Source organism: Paroedura picta, chromosome 15 (genome assembly GCF_049243985.1).
Source record: "Paroedura picta isolate Pp20150507F chromosome 15, Ppicta_v3.0, whole genome shotgun sequence".
NCBI lineage: Eukaryota > Metazoa > Chordata > Lepidosauria > Squamata > Gekkonidae > Paroedura > Paroedura picta.
Genome location: NC_135383.1, coordinates 17,539,497 through 17,557,843, shown reverse-complemented (window position 1 = coordinate 17,557,843; position 18,347 = coordinate 17,539,497). Strand labels below are relative to the sequence as shown.

The window sequence follows — 18,347 nt, the reverse complement described above, 5'->3', positions numbered from 1 at the left end:
CAAGCCCAGCTGTCTAGATTAGAGGCTGCCACTCTTAACCAGTCTCTATGCCAAGAGGAGATTGTCCAAAATTACAACCAATCTCTAGTGCAGTTTCCCTGGGGCAAATTACAGTTCTCCCTGGCAGACTTGCAGGAGTAGCCAAACCGTAGCTCTCCAGATGCTAGCAAAGGCTTGTGAGAATTGTAGTACCTGGACATCCAGAGACCCACGGTTTGGGCACCCCTGCTCTATAGCATCTTCTCCCTCCCTTCCCTCCCCAATTCTCCCCAATCCAAAGCCCCACCCCCAAGTCTCCAGGAATTTCCACACCCAGAGTTGGCACCCTTCCACACTCCCTCCTTCATTGTGGATAGAGGCCTTCTGCATTCCTCCCCCAGTGCTAGGATTCCCAGTTTCTCTTGCTCCAGACAAGGAGGTGGGTGATGAGCCAACCGGCTCAAGGCCAGCCCTCCTAGCAGAACCGCTAATTTAAGTTGCGCAGGATTTGCGTTCCTTTTGGGGGGGATTTTACTGGATCGTTGCCAAACAGGGACCCTCCCCTGCCATGGCCCTGCAGCCGGTTTGTGCTGGCACTCTAGCTCTTGCCTCGGAGACCCTCTCACGAGAGGTGGGAAAAGGAGAGAGAGGAAAACGTGTCTCCGAGGCAACCGCCGGGCTCCAGAACTGGCGCCCAGATGTCTCGCTAGCTTGTCCATCCAGAAGGCCACAGAAGCCCACTTTCTGTGAGGCAGACACCATCTGGAGGGTCCAGTCTGAGAAACCCCCCTCCATTTCCCCCTAAAGATCGGTCTGCCACACCAAAGGCATGGAAGGTGACTTCCCATCCCTTGTGCACCATCACCTCTGGTCCCAAAGTGCGGCCTGTCCCATCCCAGCACAGAATTCCTCAGCATCTTCAAACCGAGGGCTCTTTAATCACCTCTTTCCCTACATGAACATCCACCCAGTCTCAGCCAGCAGTTCTCATCCACAGTAGCCAAATTTTGGAACTGTAAATTCAGGTGCCCGGTTTCTGGCAAGCTTGGGAAGAATAAAATCCAGCAACACTACCATGGCACATCACCAATTGCACAGCTCAAATAAATAGCCGGGGTGGGGGGTGGGCTTTGTTCCTTGCTTTCTTGGCAACTAGCCCCGCAGCAAATAAGCCAGGGATGGTTTTCTTTCTACGGTTGGCTGGCGACTCCAATGTCAGCTTCTGATGTGCGCACTAAAGGCAGGACAGGTGGAGCACAAAGGGAATGCGCAACCAAGGCTCCTGGCTCTGTTCCTGCTGCCAGAAAGGGGGTTAAAGAGTCCTTGGCTGCTGTAAGGATTAAGGTGAGGCCTTTATGTGTCCCCTTTATGTGCCCCCCTCCTTTCTACTTCAAAGGGACACCGTTTTTTCCCTCTGTGCTGTGGCAAGAAGGGAAGGGCAGCCGGTCCCTTCCTCACCTCCTTTCACATGCTTATTGGCCTAGCCAGGAAACAGGCACCCAATGAGTAAGAGAGTTTTCTTCTTCCCAAAATTCCCTAGGAGAAAGGAGCTTAGAGAGGGAAGGGGACAGGGAGGTATATCTGCTGCTAGTCACAGCAGGGGCTCTTTTGCATGCTGACCATGGAAGTAGGGGCTTGCTCCTAGGCTGAGGCGAGCAGCCATCTTGGACCATGTGGCTGCCAGGTGAGCCCACGGGCAGAGTCTAATATGGCTGAGTTCGAAAGGTGCCCTCCGTGAGTAAGGGGCATGATCCACAGCAGGGACCCCCAAGCTTTCTGAGTCTTTGGCCACTTCTGGAATTGTTACGCAGGGGGGGGTCGGTGCCACCCACAAAATGGCTGCCACAGGAGGCGGAGACAGACACACACACAGAGGCTAGTATTAAAACTTCATCAGATTAAAACCAACACCGAGGACAGCTGCCACAGAAGCAAGGTTATTTTCGTCTGTGCAACCCGTCGGCTCTCCGGTGGCCTATCAGAAGCTGTGCTGGGCTCCACCCACTCGGTGGCCAACGGGGTGGGTGTCTGCCAGTGCACCCACCCCAGGCTACGTGGAATTGAGGTTCTCTGGCTTTTTAGGAAGGTCTGACATTGATGGAGGAAGCTGGGGAGGGGCCCGGTGTCAGTCATGGCTCCCTTGAGGGGTAGCTGCAAGGAGCCACAGATGTTCCACGCTCTTTCCTTTCCTCCCTCCGCACCATTCCCCCAGGACTTCTGTGTTAATTGCAAATTATGGCCCTGAGTATTCTTGCTCTCCCAGTGTGCAGTAGGCCTCCTCTGGGAACCGTTGCCACGGGAGACACCCCAGGCCTTTAGGACTTCCCTCCCAAGATTCCTCTCGCCGTGGCAAGCAATCAAAGGGGCAAACCGGTGTGGACCAGTATGGTTGTCAACCTCCAGGGAGTGAAGAACAAAGAAAGGTCCAATATAATGGCTGAATAATAAGTCCAAAGTCTCCTTCAGTCTTTAATGCAAAATAAATAAATAAATAAATAATGAAATTTCCAGCAAAAATTGAACACCAAAATGAGGTTCTGGATTTATTCCTCTCGTTTTCAACATTACTATCTTCCTCAGCGTCCTTCCTTATACAATTAAATCAGCCGGTTTCATGCTTGGAGTTTGTTATTTCAATAATATAGTATCACATTGGCCCCTGGCTCTTCCCACAGCGATGACTATGCTGTTATGAGGCGTCTCCATGCTTGAAATTTCATTTCTTGCAATAAAGAAAGTCAGAGCTTTCCTCCTTATTCATTCTTTGTTATATCGGACCAGTAGGAATTCCTTTGGGATAACGTCCAGGGTGTGGCTGGAGATCAGGGATTCCCATTGATCGATTCTCTCAGAGACTCTGCTGCTTTGATAGGTTTGGTGGAATTTTTCTAAATCTTTTACAGATATTTGGTTGAGGCCAGAAATGACACCTAGGGATGCTGGCCTCCCTGCCTAAAATCCACCAAATGAACCAAATTCTGTAATAACTGATTAGCCGTCCCACCCCACCACCCTGTGAGTTTTAATCTTTTGGAAGAATAGGCTCTTTGAAATTGTTTCCAATTGATTTTCAGTTTTAAATTTAAATCTGTTGATTTTGATGTTTAATTATGTGACATATTAATTTATTTTCATTCGTGTTTCCGTTTTGTGGGCCGCCCAGAGCCAGCAGGGAGGGGCTGCATAAGGGTAAAGGTAAAGGTAAAGGTATCCTCGGTGCAAGCACCGGGTCATGTTTGACCCTTGGGGTGACACCCTCTAGCGTTTTCATGGCAGACTCAATACAGGGTGGTTTGCCAGTGCCTTCCCCACTCATGACCGTTTACCCCCCAGCAAGTTGGGTACTCATTTTACCGACCTCGGAAGGATGGAAGGCCGAGTCAACCTTGAGCCGGCTGCTGGGATCGAACTCCCAGCCTCATGGGCAGAGCTTCAGACTGCAGTCTGCTACCTTACCACTCTGCGCCACAAGAGGCTCTTGATAAAAATAAATCATTTTTTTAAAAAAACAGGCACCTTAGAAGAAAATCACAGGGGTGGCCAAACTGTGGCCCTCCAGATGTCCATGGACTATGCGCTGGCAAGGGCTCATGGGAATTGTAGTCCATGGACATCTGGAGAGCCACAGTTGGGCTACCCTGCCTAGCGAAATCTTTCCCATCCCCAAACCCCACCCTCTTCAGGCTCCACCCCCAAAATCTCCAACCCCACCCCAAAAAAATGCTGCTTTCTCACAACAGGATGAACACTGAGGATACGTAAGCTGAGAGCCAGTTTGGTGTATTGGTTAGGAGTGCGGACATCTAATCTGGCATGCCAGGTTCAATTCTGCACTTTCCCACATGCAGCCAGCTTTGAGCCTCCTTCGGGTAGGGAAAAGCGGCATATAAGAACCAACTCTTCTTCTTCTTCTAAGTGGAACCTACATGTTCTCATGTAAGGGAAACTCTTCAACTTTGCCTTAGCGAAGGAGTAGTCAACCTGTGGTCCTCCAGAGGTCCATGGACTACAATTCCCATGAGCCCCTGCCAGCAAATGCTGGGAGGGGCTCATGGGAATTGCAGTCCATGGACCTCTGGAGGACCACAGGTTGACTACCCCTGCCTTAGCGCATTGCACTAGGCTGGGGCGATACTGGCGCCAGGACCCCAATCCCCCATCCCTGCTCTCAGCCCAATTCGTGGCCTGTCTTGGAGCAGCAAATTAGGGGTCTAGGTTGGTCCAGCAGATGTGGGGAAGCAGCCGTCCCCCCAAGTCCATGGACCAGTAGATGAGTAGTTGTGAGTTCCTGCATTATGCAGGGGGTTGGACTAGATGACCCCCGGAGGTGCCTTCCAGATCAATGATTCTATGAAGTTCAGGATAAACCAAACAGTCTTGGAGTGAAGCCTCCCTCCCCTTGCCAAGCAAAAGGATCCATTTGTGGTACTGTTTGCCGACACGATTCAGGCTCTTCCCCTACCCAATGCCAAGGGACAGCCCCCCCTCCATTGCCCCTCTGCCTGCACCCACCCTGCTTTTAACATTCGAGCGGCTCACCCACTCGACCATCGAGGCCCTGCCAACAGAACTAGTTGCGCCAAAGAGGGGCGGTCACGTTTCTTTACTCTCCGTCTGCCTTGTTGACACATAAAACAGGAGATCTAATTTTAACACCCAAGAAGACACGTAGCCGAGAGGAGCTGAGCGGTTCCCCCGCCTCGTCTGCCCACGTTGCTGCAGATATGATTCTTCCAGCCTCAACCAGGAGGAAGCCAGGGGCACTTGGCTCTGCTCCCTCACCCCAAGACCCCAAGGATTCTCTTGGCACCCTCCCCAGCAGGGCCAGTCAGAGCTATTTTGTCACCCCGGGCAAAGGCCAGCCGGGGATGCTGTTCTGCTAGTGGCGTCTCAGTTTGGTGAGCTACTCTGATGTCACCCGCTATTAATCAGCCCCCATAAAAACCATGCTTGGGAAACGGAGCCAGACAACTGGCCCTGCTCTCGAACCACCCAAGCTCAACCCAAACGCCTCACAGAACTAAACTGCCGGATGTCCCTGCTCCACAGTCCCCCTGGGTGACCAGAGAGAGTCTGGGATTTCACACTCCTTCTTGCCCAGTTCTGCCCTACACTTGCCAAGTCCGGGTTGGGAAATCCCTGGAGATTTGGGGATGGAGTTTGGGGAGGGCAGCGTTACCTCAGTGGGGTGAAATGCTTTAGCAATTCCCCCTTGCAAAGTCCAGGGGGACTGATCTCTGCAATCTGGAGAGGAGCTGTGATCCTGAGAGATCTCCAGGCCCCCCTGTAGGCTGGCAACCCTAGTCTGTCTCATGCCACCCTGCGGCATTTGCCTCATTGGGAGAGCACAGTCTGAGCCAAAGCTAAACTCCGCCACCTTCCCGCCACCCGAACCCTGCTCCTGACGTTAGGAAGCACTACAAAAATCCAGACGGAAAGCCTCAGGCCCAGCAACCCCGGGCTAGCCCCTTCTAGGATGCACAAACCAACAGGATGCAAAATCTAATTTTGTTTTCCGGCACTGGGGGTGTTTTAATTAAACACAACAGAGATCCTCTGCCTCTCTTTCTCCCGCTCTCTTTAATTGCTTTAATGAAAAGATTTATAATTAAGGAAAAACAACAGTTCTTCCCTTGGTGGCTGGTGGGGGAGGAGCTGGTTAACTCCGGCACTGGAAACAGCTACTGGGGCAAGAGGGGAAAATGGGAGAGGGACATGTGCAAATTCAGGACGGAAAGAGCACCCCGGAGCACCCAAGTCTGCCCCCCCCCCCAGGTCAGGACTGAGATATCCGCATTAGGAGGTAGGAAAGATTAAAATATTGAATTAACTGCCGGAGGATGCAGTGACAGTCACAGGAGTAAACAGCTTGAAAAGGCAATTGGAGAGATTCATGGAGGAGAGGCCTACCAGTAACTACTGGCCATGGTGACTGAAGGGATCCGCCACATTCAGAGGCCCTAGACCTCTGAATCCCAGAGACAGAAGGCAACATCAGGGGGAAGGCCCTGGCCTCTATGCCCCACTGTTGGAAATCCAGAGGGAGTGGTTGGCCACTGTGCGAGACAGGATACTGGCTAGATGGACCACTGCTCTGATCCAGCAGGGCTCTTCTTATGTTCTTAGGATGCTGGACCAGAAGGACCCCCGGCCTGATCCAGCAGGGTTCAAGTTCTTATCTTGCTCCCAATGGAGCTTTGCCAGAGCTCCTACAATTGGGCTTCCTCTGCTGCCTCACTGAACTCCAGCAGAAAAGCCATATTGAGCGTTTTGGAGCGTTGCTCCCTATGGTTAAAAGCTCTCCGGAAACAGAAACCTAGCACACCAAGCAGAATCAGTGAGAGCCATGCCACACTTGTCTTCTGTGCAAAGAGCTGGACAAAGGCAGGTAGCCTGCCCCCTGAAGTCTGCAATGGTCCACTCCACCTGTGTCCTCCTAGGCTCTTCCACCCCCATCTCTTGCACGCGTGAACTCAGCATCACATGCAGAAGGCCCCCCTGGAGATCCTCTTTGCCTTGCAGATATCTTGACCCGCTCCTGTTCTCATTACTAGCTTAGGATGTCACCTTGCCACCTCCCTGGACCTGGTTCACATGTCAATAAGCGGCTTGAATCCCACCACCCATTATAAAGCCTGACCAGGGGGAGGGATTGTTTGGCACAAGAAAATAAAAATTTGGGTTCTGGAAAAGAGATTACTGTATGCCCCCCACCCAGGTTGGGGGACACAGAGGGAGGTCATCCTTTGAGGGGAAACCCCACCCTAGAATCATAGAATCATAGAGTTGGAAGGGGCCATACAGGCCATCTAGTCCAACCCCCTGCACTACGCAGGATTAGCCCTAAGCATCCTAAAGCATCCAAGAAAAGTGTGTATCCAACCTTTGCTTGAAGACTGCCAGTGAGGGGGAGAAAGAAGTTGCAGTTCAGGGGAACCTTTAAGTCCAACGAAGTTTAATTCTGGGTACAAGCTTCATAGTTGCAGAAGTGGGCATGCACCCAAAAATGTAAACCCAGAATAAAGTTTTATTGGTCTTAAAGGGGCCACTGCACTTAAAGTTGGTTCTGCTTCAGACCAACGTGGCCACCCACCTGAATATATCTAAAGAAGTGTGCATGACAAGAAAGCTTATACCCAGAATAAAAAGGTGCGCCTAGACTCCAACTGTTTTCCTCTTGCTTCCAACCAGCCCAGCTACCCACCTGAGAAGAACTCAGCTGAAAGGCATGCTTCTGACCCATTTGCATTTATGCAGATCGGAAACAGTCCCAGGCTAAGAATGGACGCTTAAAATAGAGAAGTGCAAAACGAAACAGAAAAAAAAACAAACTTTAAGCAGAAGCGTGTCAGAATCTTTAAAAGTTTGGTTTCACAACCACGTTGCATAGCAGAGTCGGCCTTTAAGCTGCCCAAGGAAACTGGAAGCCGTTGAGGATCATTTTTCTCACACAACTGAGGACTTCCGTCAAGGCACCCACTGAAAATAGCCCCGGAGGACAAACAAAGAAAACGCCCTTGCCAAGCCGTGCACAATCTGCTTAGACAATGCACAAGTCGCATCGTTGGTCATGACGTCAAAATGGCTTCTTGAAAAAGCTTCGACATTCACGGAGGAGGAGAGGCTATTAAAGTCTTGCTCATAGTGCAATTAGACCGCTAGCTTAATGGAGCCTCCATTTTCAGGAGCAGCATCTCTCTGAACACCAGGCACTAGGGACAGAAAGCAGAGGGAGGCTTTTGCTTCTGCAATCTGCTTGTGGACTGCCTGGAAGTATCCAGATGGCCTCCATCAGGAACAGGAGGCCAGCCAAGATGGACACTGGTCTGTCCCAATAGGGCTTTGGGGAGGGCTCAGTGGTAGAGCGTCTGCTTAGCATGCTGAAGGCCCGAGGTTCAATCCCCACCATCTCCAATTCAAGGAACAGGTAGCAGGTGATGTGAAAAACGTCTACCCCTGGAGAGCTGCCGTCTGTCTGAGAAGACTAGGACAGGCCAAATTGTGGCTTTCCAAGTGTTCATGGACTACAGTTCCCATGCACCACAGTTTGGCTTTCCAAGTGTTCATGGATTACAATTCCCGTGCACCACAGTTTGGCCACCCCTGGAGTAGACAATACTGATTCTGCCAGACAGTCTGACGGCTTCATGCGCGTCTTTTGTTTACAGGGAAACCTCACAGGGTCTTTTCTCTCGCAGCAGGACAAGGGGGATGTGGAAACCCAGCATTTTGGATGCTAACCCTGACCAAGGCCACATGTTTTCAATTCCTAGCTGCATGCCGTGACTGCTCAAGTGCTCAGGGATCCCTCCACCACGAGCTGCTTTGTGCGTGCTCGCCTTCCCACCCGTTCGGAAGAGGACACACCAAAGCCCTCCTGGTTTCACACAACAAAGCCCTCCTGGCTCGTTCCAGAACGGGGATGCATTTCGGCCAGCTCCACTTCGGGCCTCTTTGAAATCCAACAGGAACCCAGATGTCAGCACCAGCTCCCCCCACACACACACACACACCAACGCCCTGGGCTGCCCCAGATAGTAAATACCCCACGCCCAGCCGGCCACACATGATCTCTCCTGTTTGCCTGCAAATCCCCAGCCGAGCCGGCAGGCTGCCTCTTGGCAGACGCCAAGCGAGGTAAACACGCACCCGGGCGAGGATGACAATGGCAGACTCATTTCTCTCAGCACCCGGGGGACAAGACGGATGGGGATCCTGCAAACAAGGCGTGCCGCCAGAGCAGGGGACGCAACCGCCTTGCCCCAGCTAGGACCGGCTCCTTCGTGGCCTTCCCTGCTGGCCTTAGCCCCCACCCAGAAGCGTTTTCTGGAACGGGTCTTGAATATGCACCTCTCCTTCTCAAACCCTGCTGGTTTCAAAGGGGGTCTTCTCCTGCCTGTAAATTCTGCACCCCCCTTACATACATTTCCCCCTTGGGACACAACAGGGGGCCCAGTCCATCCCCACCATCCATTTTGAGCACTTCCAGAACCTACAGCCCAGAGCTCTGCCTCGGCCCCAGCGCCCACTTCACCCAGGTACACTGCCTCTGAGCATGGATGCTCCAGCCCAGAGAACCACCTGAGAGTCAGGGTGTGGGTGGCCAACCGTGCAAGCCTGTGGCAACCCCCCCCCCTGCAGCCCCCGCCACGCCTGTTCCTCAGTGGGGAGGGGAGAGGAGGGGGTTGCCCCCCACCAGAGGCTGCAGGCAGGGTGCATCAGGGGCACTTTCTCCCACTGGCCCAAAGGGTCGCGGCGCAGGAGGAAAGAAGGAAGCGAGAGAGGCCGGAGCTGCATCCCGCCACCCCCTGCCGGCCCAAGAGCTGCCCGGATCGAGCAAGGAGGTCGCCTCCCCCCCCCCCCCCAGCCCGGGATCCCCGCCTGGCCAGCGCGGCCTGCGCCCACGTGCGGCGGGAAGAGGGCGGCCGGCGGGCTGGCCGGCGAGGGAGGAAGGGAAGGGAAAGGAAGGGAAAGGATGCTCCGGCCCGGGCCCCCGCCTGCCCTCCCGCCCGCGCCCCGGAGCCCACCTGCGCGTCGGCCAGCGCCTGCTGCAGGCGGGCGGGCTGGTCGTGCCAGACGAGGGCGTGCAGCGGGAAGCGGCTCTCGGCGCGGGTCCGGCCGGCGGGGGAGGCGGCCAGCATCCTCCCGCTCCCGCGGCAGGCAGGCGGCCGGGCCGGCGGGGCATGGGAGGCGAGGCGGGCCTGCCGAGCCGCCGCCGCAGCGCCGGCAGCTGGCGAGGCGGAGGCGGCCGAGGCGCGCCCTGCTCCCGGAGCGCACCGAGGGGAGGACGGCGGGGAGCCCCCGCCCGGCGGCTGGCGAGGCGGCGGCGGCGGCGGCGGGGCACCATGGGACTTGTAGTCCCCGCGCTGGGCGAGCCCGCGGCGGCCGGACGCTGGAGTCGGAGTCGGAGGCGTCTTCCCTGCCGGCCTCCCTCTGCGGGCGGGGGGCTTGCGCGGCCAGGGCCAGGCGCCGGCGGCCCCCGAGGGCGCGGCTCGAGCTGGCCGGCGAGGGAGGGAGGGAGGGAGGGAGGGCTTCGTGCGCAGCTGCCGAGGGCTGGGGCGCCGCGGACGGACGCTGGCGCGCTGGGAGGTCCGAGCGTTGCCAACCCCCAGGCGGGGCCTGGAGGCCTCCCGGAATCGGGACTCCTCTCCCGGCGGCAGAGATCCGTTCCCCTGGAGAAGACGGGCGCGCTGGAGGGTGGCCTCTGCGGTCCTACTCTTCCCCAGAGCCCTCCCCACGGACGGGTTATCCAGGTAGCACCTGCTGCGGGTTCCCTCCCCAGGGAACCGGGCCGCAGCCTTTCTCCTCCTCCTCCTCCCTTTCCCCTCTTCTTGGACCCCCGGAGTGACTCCCCTTTCTACTGCCCGCTGTGTAGCTGCTCCCCTCGCAGTTGTACCCTACGAGGGTCCCACCAATTCCTCAACTGGCTCTGGTGCGACGGGCCCCGCAAATACTTAAGCCACTACTGCCTTTCCCTCCCCACCCTCACCCCCCCCCCAAAAAAAAATCTCCCGGTGCTGCTGCTCCTGTCAGCCAGGGGTCTTCAACCTATGGTCCTCCAGATGTTCGTGAACTACAATTCCCATAAGCCCTTGCCACCCTTGGCAGGGTCTCATGGGAACTGTAGTCCATGAACATCTGGAGGACCACAGGTTGAAGACCCCTGCTGTCGGCCATTCAGTCGGCTCTGACTCTTGGCTCAGCTGTCGCCACGTTTTTCCGGTCTTGCACTGCTTCTTTGAGTTGTGTGATGTTCTGGCCGGCATCCAACCACCAATTGTTCGCTCCCTCCAGTTGGATGGCATCACAGGGCCAAAGGGAGAGATCTCCAGGTGATTAAAGTAATTGGATGGGTTTTAAAGCAGGGGTAGTCAACCTGTGGTCCTCCAGATGTTCATGGACTACAATTCCCATGAGCCCCTGCCAGCAAACGCTGGCAGGGGCTCATGGGAATTGTAGTCCATGAACATCTGGAGGACCACAGGTTGACTACCGATTGGGGCCTGGTGACTACTTGGACCCTCTGCTAGCCTTCCCTACCCACCCCACCCCACCATTTAAATCCACTGTAATGCTCCATTCCTCATCCAGGAAGAGATTATTTTTAAATTGTTGTCACCTTATCTTAAATTTGATATCATTTATACTCCCTGCATGTAGTGCCCTGCCCTGAGGGATAGGGTAGGGCGGCGTATAAATGAAATAAATACATACATGAGGTGATTTTAGTGTACTTGTGTATACATGTAGCATGCAGAATGTTGTGAAGGCACAAGGGGGCATACGGATCAGAACATACATACATGAATAGAATCGTAAAGTTGGAAGGGATCTCCAGGGTCATCTAGTCCAACCCCCATCACAACCGGAAGCTCCATGGCCTTCACAGGATATTAGGTTTGATGGATTCAGGCGGCTCTAGTTATCTGGACAAATTGCTGGGGTCAGTGAGGGCGACCACTTGCGCCCTTGATCTCTGTCCGTCCTGGCTGCTCAAGTGGGCCAATTGGCAGATGGGTGAACCACTGAGGGAAATTATCAACCTCTCCCTTTCTTCAGGAGAATTCCCTCAGAGGCTCAAGGCGGCTGTGGTCTGTCCCCTGCTGAAAAAAACATTGCTGGACCCGCGAGACCTGGCCAGCTACTGCCTGGTGTCGCATCTTGCCTGGGCAAGGTGCTTGAAAGGGCTGTGACAGACCAGCTCCTGGCATTTTGGGAGGAAATTTCAGCCCTGGACCCCTGCCAATATGGATTTTGTCCTGGCCATGGGGTGGAGAATGTGCTAGCTGCTCTGATGGACAATCTTCAGCACCAACTGGACGGGGGCGGCTTGGCCATCCTTGTGTTATTAGATGTATTGGATTATTAGATGCATTTGATGTTATTAGATGCATTTGATGTGGTTGACCACGAATGGTTGGCCTGCCACTTTGCCAGCACTGGGATCGGCCTTGAAATGGCTGACCTTTCACAAAGGGTTGCTGTAGGGGATGAGATGTTACACGAAAAATGGACGATTCCAAATTAGTGACAAAGAGAAAAAGAATCTATCCAGTGGCTTAAGTCTCTTATATTATTTATTCACTTCGACTCTGCCAAAAAGGGGATGAGATGTCAGACCCCTTTGTGCTCCCAAGTGGGATTCCACGGGGGGGGGGGGCGATTCTCTCTCCTGTGTTCTTTAACAGCTTTATGCGCCCTTTAGCCCAGCTATATGCGCCCTGGAGTTACGGGCTGGGACGTCATCAGTGTATGGATGACACCCAGCTCTATCTCCTGATGAACGAACTGCCAGATCTCTCCCCTGAGACATTGGCCAGTTGTTTGGAAGCAGTGGCAGGACGGATCAGGAAGAGTCGCCTGAAATTCATCCCCTCCAAGACGGATGTCCTCTGGCTGGGGAGGAGGGGGCAGGATGAGTAAGCGTGCCTTCCCAACCTGGATGGGGTGCAATTGTGATCTGCACTATCGGCCAGGAGTTTAGGGGTGGTTTTTGATGCCTCACTTTCTATGGAGGCTCAGGTCACTAGGGTAGCCCAGTTGGAGTTTTTCCACCTGCGCTAGGCACGGCTACTGGTGCCTTACCTGTCCTCGGAACACCTGGCTAGAGTGATCCATGCAATGGTAACTTCCAGATTAGACTTCTCCAACTTGTTCTATGTGGGCCTATCCTTGTATTTGATACAGAAATTGCAACTGGTACAGAATGCAGCTGCACGGGTCCTCACTAAATAATCTTGGAGGACCCGCATCCAGCTGTTGCTGACAGCTGCACTGGTTGCCGGCTTGTTTCCAGATCAAGTTCAAGGTACTGTTTTTGACCTTTAAGGCTATCTTAGGTCCTGCCCACTTGCAGGACCGTTTACTTGCTTATGCCCCCTGCAGGGTGCTCCACTCTGTGGGTATGAACTTGCTGGTTGTCCCGAGGACCCTGTAGGTATGCCTGGTCTTGACCAGGGCCAGGGCTTTTTCAGTCCTGGCCCCTACCTGGTGGAATGAGCTCCCAGAAGAGCTGCAGTCTGTACGTACTGCCGGGGTACAGGGAAGACAGTACGTACTGTCTTCCCTGTACAGCTCTGTCACGTTCAGCGGGACCTGGAATGCCAGCATTGCACAGGGATGAGGCTATAGAGCATATACACCTGTCTATAGAAATCATAGAATTTTCTGGGTGAGCGCTAGAGCGTCCCTTCCTGCACAACGCCAGCCATTCCAGATTGCACCCGAAGTAGCATTGTCATGCAGGGATGCACAGTTGGCTGGTTGCATGCATCCTGCAACTGGCGCTGGTCCAAACTGCCAGGAGGTTGTCCGGGAGAACAGGGCTGGGGACAGTGGGTGTCGCAGAACCTCCACTGTAGAAATGCCACCCATCCCTAATCGCCCCCTCCATCCCGAAGGCCGTGCCTGGTCAGCAGAGAAATTGCCACAGTCAGCATGCTGAGTCATGCCGGCTGGTCATCTCCGGAGGGAGACAAAATCCTGCCAGCTTTTGTCTTTTCTTTCCAGGATGAGCCCACAGCGGACATGAGCTGGGAACTGCAGGATGCAGGAACACAATGTCTGTTATGCTTGGGGAGTGCGGCCCGCAGGGCAAGAGAGCTTGGCTTCGGAGGCCATGGTGGACGTCTTAGCTAGGCCCCAGGGAAGAGCTCGCAGGGAGACAAATTGGGATATCGAGTGAATACCTAGCTGAGTTTTGCCGGGTTGTTGAAGTGTGACATTGAGTGCAGTAAATAAATCTCCCAAGGAAGTAAACAGCAAAAATAGCCCATTTATCCAAGTAGATCCAGTTCACATTCAGATTGTGGTCTAAGGAAGATATGAAGAGGCCTGTCCTGGTGACAAATGGTCAGCTTGTCCGGCATTGTGTGCGTGGGAGTAGGAGGGTGTTACTCTACAAAAGAGTCCTGCAGGGATATGTGTCTTTATGGAAGGCCATGTGTAAGGGAGAGGACAAAAGAGGGAGAAGAGGCAAAAAGGGGTGTGGGGAGGATGCAGGCAAATTCTCCCCAGGCTTGTACCAGGTGTGCCCTTGTAAGAGGTGGAGGGATGGCCCTTTTAAAGACTGCCAGTGGCTTACCAGCTCTAGCAAGAAGCCAGACATGGTTGCAAAGTGAGATGTTTCAGTTAGTGTTTGATAGAACCACCAATTAGAATATGACCACCAATCCAAATTTGACTCCAGTAGCACCCTGGAGACCAACAAGCACCTTTTGAGAGGCAGGAAACCTGTATCTGGCAAAGGGTACTCTTTCTCTCGAAAGCTGATACCACAAAATTCTTGTGGACCTCGAAAGTGCCACTACACTCAAATCTAGCTGTTCTTTTGCAGACCAATGTGCTTCCCTGTTAAAAATTTAAAAGGGGTGTGGATCCTAGGAGAGCGTTTCAGAATTTTAAATGGTCTAAGGTAGTCTTTTTCAACCTTCTGACCATGGAGTAGCCCCTGAAATATTCTTCAGGCTTCCAGTAACCCCGGACATTATGCCAGCCAGCCACACCTCCCTGCCACACTCCAGAGGTCACGTTTACAGTGTGCATGGCATCACTTGTAAACTAAAACGCTTGTTAAATAAGAAGTTAGTTTCATTTTTGCGTGTGTAGTACCTTGCCTGAGCAAAAACAAGGAAACATTAATCTCAACTGCCATAAAACCCACCATGCAAAGCATCAGTCCTTCTGAGGGAAAGTTATCTGTGTGATTTGGAGATCTCTTGTAACTTTCAGAAACCTCCAGGCACCACCAGGAGGTTGGCAATCCTAGCAAGACCTGAGAATATATATTTTCCTGGGCCAGAAACGGCTGCCAGGACAAGGGGAAAAGTAAGAAGAAAGGAATCTATTGCAGGCTATGCACAGTCTAAGGAAACGAGGAGTTCTGTGGAAGACCCTGGAAGCTAGCTGGCTAGAAGAACGGAATTTCCTCCTCTGCTCTGCCCAGGGGCCCTGAAAATCAGGAGCCAGAAGGCTCTTGTCATTTGGCTATTAGGCTGAGGATTATGGTCCAGAGCACAGCAGAAGACAGACTAGCAGAGAGAAGAAAGAGCTGTTTGGCACTCAGAAGACTCCTTCTGTGTTTTCTCCCCCTTTTGTTGCATTTCTTTTCCAGTATTGCAAAATGGGTTGGGAAGAAAAGCAGGTTAGAAATAAACAACAAACAGGGAAAATAACATTTCCCCCCTTCTGTGTTTTACAGAAAGCTACAGTGCATGAGAGCCTCTTGTGGCGCAGAGTGGTAAGGCAGCAAACATGCAGTCTGGAAGCTCTGCCCATGAGGCTGGGAGTTCAAACCCAGCAGCTGACTCAAGGTTGACTCAGCCTCCCATCCTTCTGAGGTCGGTAAAATGAGTACCCAGCTTGCTGGGGGGTAAACGGTAATGACTGGGGAAGGCACTGGCAAACCACCCCGTATTGAGTCTGCCATGAAAACGCTGGAGGGCGTCACCCCAAGGGTCAGACATGACTTGGTGCTTGCACAGGGGATACCTTTACCTTTACAGTGCATGAAGTCTGTTGACAGCGAGCTGAGGAAAGTCACGCAGCAGCCAATGTGGTATAGTCAGTGCACAGACTAGGTCGTGGAGGCCTGGGTTCAAGTCCTCCCTCTCTGCAAAGCAGGGCCAGAATTAGGCCAGCCTAACCTACCTCCCCGGGCATCGGCTGTTGTGAGGATAAAATAAAAGGGGAGGGGGAAGCGCTATACTCCTGTGCAGCCTTTTAAAAGTTTATGCGGAGCCCCTGAAATACTTTGTCAGACTTTGAGGAGCCCCGGAAGTGATGTCAGCTGGCCACGCCCCTTCCCTGTGACATCACTACCTGCACCCTTAGTCCTCTTTTTGCTCCCTCCCTCTCCATCTATTACTACTACTTTGGCAGTTCTGCCTCATGTAGGCCAGAAAGAAGAGTAGGAGCTGAGAAGGCAGCCCAGATACCCCCCCTATACCAAGCCACTTCAGAGCTCCTGTGGACCCCCTTCAGAACTCTCACGGATCCACTGGTTGGGAGTTCCTGCCTTAGAGGAAAGGTGAGATAAAAATGTAATTTTTTTTTGCATTTATTTTGGGCAATATACTTCCCAGTTGATGGGAGCCAATAGCCCAAACGGTTCAAGAGCTAGGAGCACTCTTAACTGACACCTGCTATGGGCCTCATGCTGGGGGGAGCTTGACTTGTCATAACCCTTACCCCCCAAAAGAGGGGGGGATGCTGGTTCAGGTATTGGAAGGACTGTCACCTCACATGTGTCTCACATGTGGCCCGGGTCCCTGTTCATTTGGCCCCCAGTGACAGTGCTTCGGCCCGCTGACGGGCCCTGCAGATGGTGACAGGGATCCTGGGCTGGGCTCCATCTTGGACTTCTGCACAAGACCACGGACTCACTAAGACCACCCTGGCTGAAGTCTATCAGCGGTGACCAGCCGGGAGACCTAAATGGAACCTCCATGTGCAGAGACAGCGTTCGGAGAGCTTAGTAGGAATTCGGGCCTAACCCCTGAGTCAACCCCAGGATTCATCCTGCTAAATGAAAAGAAGCCACTCTGGAAGGCCTACAAAGAAGGGAGGTTGTCTACAGCCGTACTTGGTGCAAAAGCCCAAAGCTCAATCCCTGGTGGGACCCGGGGATCCCCTGGAATTACAGCTCATCAACTCCAGACCAGGGGGCAGTTCCCCTTTGGACTCTCCGGCACTGTGCCCCACTGAGGTCCCTATCCTTCCGAGGCTCCATCCCCAAATCTCCAGATGTCGCTTCACCTAGGGGTAGTCAAACTGCGGCCCTCCAGATGTCCGTGGACTACAATTCCCATGAGCCCCTGCCAGCATTCGCTGGCAGGGGCTCATGGGAATTGTAGTCCACGGACATCTGGAGGGCCGCAGTTTGACTACCCCTGACCTAGATCCAGCAAACCCCGCCGGGGATCAGGGGAGAGGTGGCATCCCGACATCTATAAGGCCAAGCTAACGATACTTTGCAACGCGCAAGCTTGCGGATGCCTCCAGGATTCTTCATCAGGCCAGCGGTCACCGCACCGAAGAAGAGAGAAAGGCCCGACGTCTCACCCACACCAGCTTCCAGATCCCCCCTTTCCCGCCACGCCCGGCTCCTGCCAGCCCCCCAAAGCCTGGAGGAATACCCGGGCCTCTCCATCCCGGGGCAGGGCAGGGCAGGGCCGGTCGTCCCGCTCTGCCCCAGCCTCCGACCCCCTTCCCCGGTCTGAGGGCAGGCCCCCCGCGCGACTCCGCCCCGCAGCCCGGGTGGGGAGAGGAGGGGAGGGGGCGTTACTGGGTCGCCGACAGCGGGCGGCGGCGGCCGGGCTAGGCAGCGCCGCGCCTCCTGCGAGCGCAGCGCGCCAGCCCGCGGGGCTCGCTCCGCCTCCGAGAGGCGGCCCTCTGCGCCTGCCTGGCTTCCTGCAGGAGGGCGGACGCGCGGCTCAGCCCCGGGAAGCGGCGGCGGCAGCAGCGGGGCCGCGGAGGGGCCGGGCGGCCGGTGCCGCGGCGCGATCTCCGGCGCAGGCAGGTCCCCTCGGGCCGGCGGGGCGCAGCAGGCGCGGCCCACGATCCACGCTGGCCGCCTCGCCGCTCAGGATGTCCCGGAAGGCGCCCCGGGCGGAGGTGTGCGCCGACTGCAGCGCCCCAGGTGAGCGGCCCACGGGCCGGGCCTGCAGCCGCAGCCCCGGCCAGGTAGGGAAGGGGGGGGGAGGCGGTGGCGCCTGCTGGGCCGGGTCGGGCCGGGCCGGGCCTGCTGCGGGGAGCGCTGCGCCTGGAGCGGCCGGGCTTCCCGGGAGGGCTGGCGTGCCTCTCCCCCGAGCCTGGCGCCGGCGGCCACCCTGGCCAGCCGAGGAGCGTGCCCGCCTCTCCCGAGCGCTGCGGCGACGGCCCCCGGGAAGCCTCACGGCCGCACCGACGATCCCAGCGGCGATTCTGGCGTGATGGCGATGCCAACCCTCCCGCGCGCCTGCCGCCCCTTCCCAGCCCGGGCCCCTCTGTGGGCAGGCGGGCCCTCCGCCGTCCTGGCCCCGGGCTGGGCCCTCGGCCGGCTGTCTTCTTTGCAGCCTTCCCCCGGTCCGCTTCGCCGTTTTATGAATGGGAAGAGCCCCCCCCCCCCCCACCGCCCCGGCCTTGCTCTTATAGGAGCCGCTGGGCTTTCCCTGGGGCCTGAAGATCTCGCCTTGGATCAGGGCCCTCCCGCCCGTTGGGCTGAGCATGCAAGAGCAGGTGCAGAAGGAGGCTCGCCTTGGCGAGAAGGGGGGGGGGGCTAGGTCTCCTTTTCCTGGTCTGCAGCAGAGGCCAGTCCGTGGTTGCTGTTTTCAGGTCCCAAAGGGTTAAGAGGAGTCCTTTTGCTTGGGAGCTGGCCAGGGGACTCCCAT

General features: G+C 55.2%; 2 protein-coding genes across 5 annotated transcripts in view; one reads left to right on the top strand and one right to left on the bottom strand.

The window, feature by feature from the left end:
• The window catches only part of ANKRD13B (ankyrin repeat domain 13B), a 28,591-nt gene extending 18,596 nt beyond the window's left edge, over positions 1-9,995 (bottom strand). The window contains exon 1 of the mRNA XM_077312677.1: positions 9,507-9,995. Coding sequence (XP_077168792.1) covers positions 9,507-9,620 — 114 coding nt within the window. The 5' untranslated portion in view covers positions 9,621-9,995. The remainder of the gene's footprint in view (positions 1-9,506) is intronic.
• Positions 9,996-17,418: 7,423 nt separating this feature from the next.
• The window catches only part of GIT1 (GIT ArfGAP 1), a 42,370-nt gene continuing 41,441 nt past the window's right edge, over positions 17,419-18,347 (top strand). For all 4 annotated transcript variants that reach the window (XM_077312676.1, XM_077312675.1, XM_077312674.1 and 1 more), the window contains exon 1: positions 17,419-17,617. In XM_077312676.1, coding sequence (XP_077168791.1) covers positions 17,566-17,617 — 52 coding nt within the window. In that variant the 5' untranslated portion in view covers positions 17,419-17,565. The remainder of the gene's footprint in view (positions 17,618-18,347) is intronic.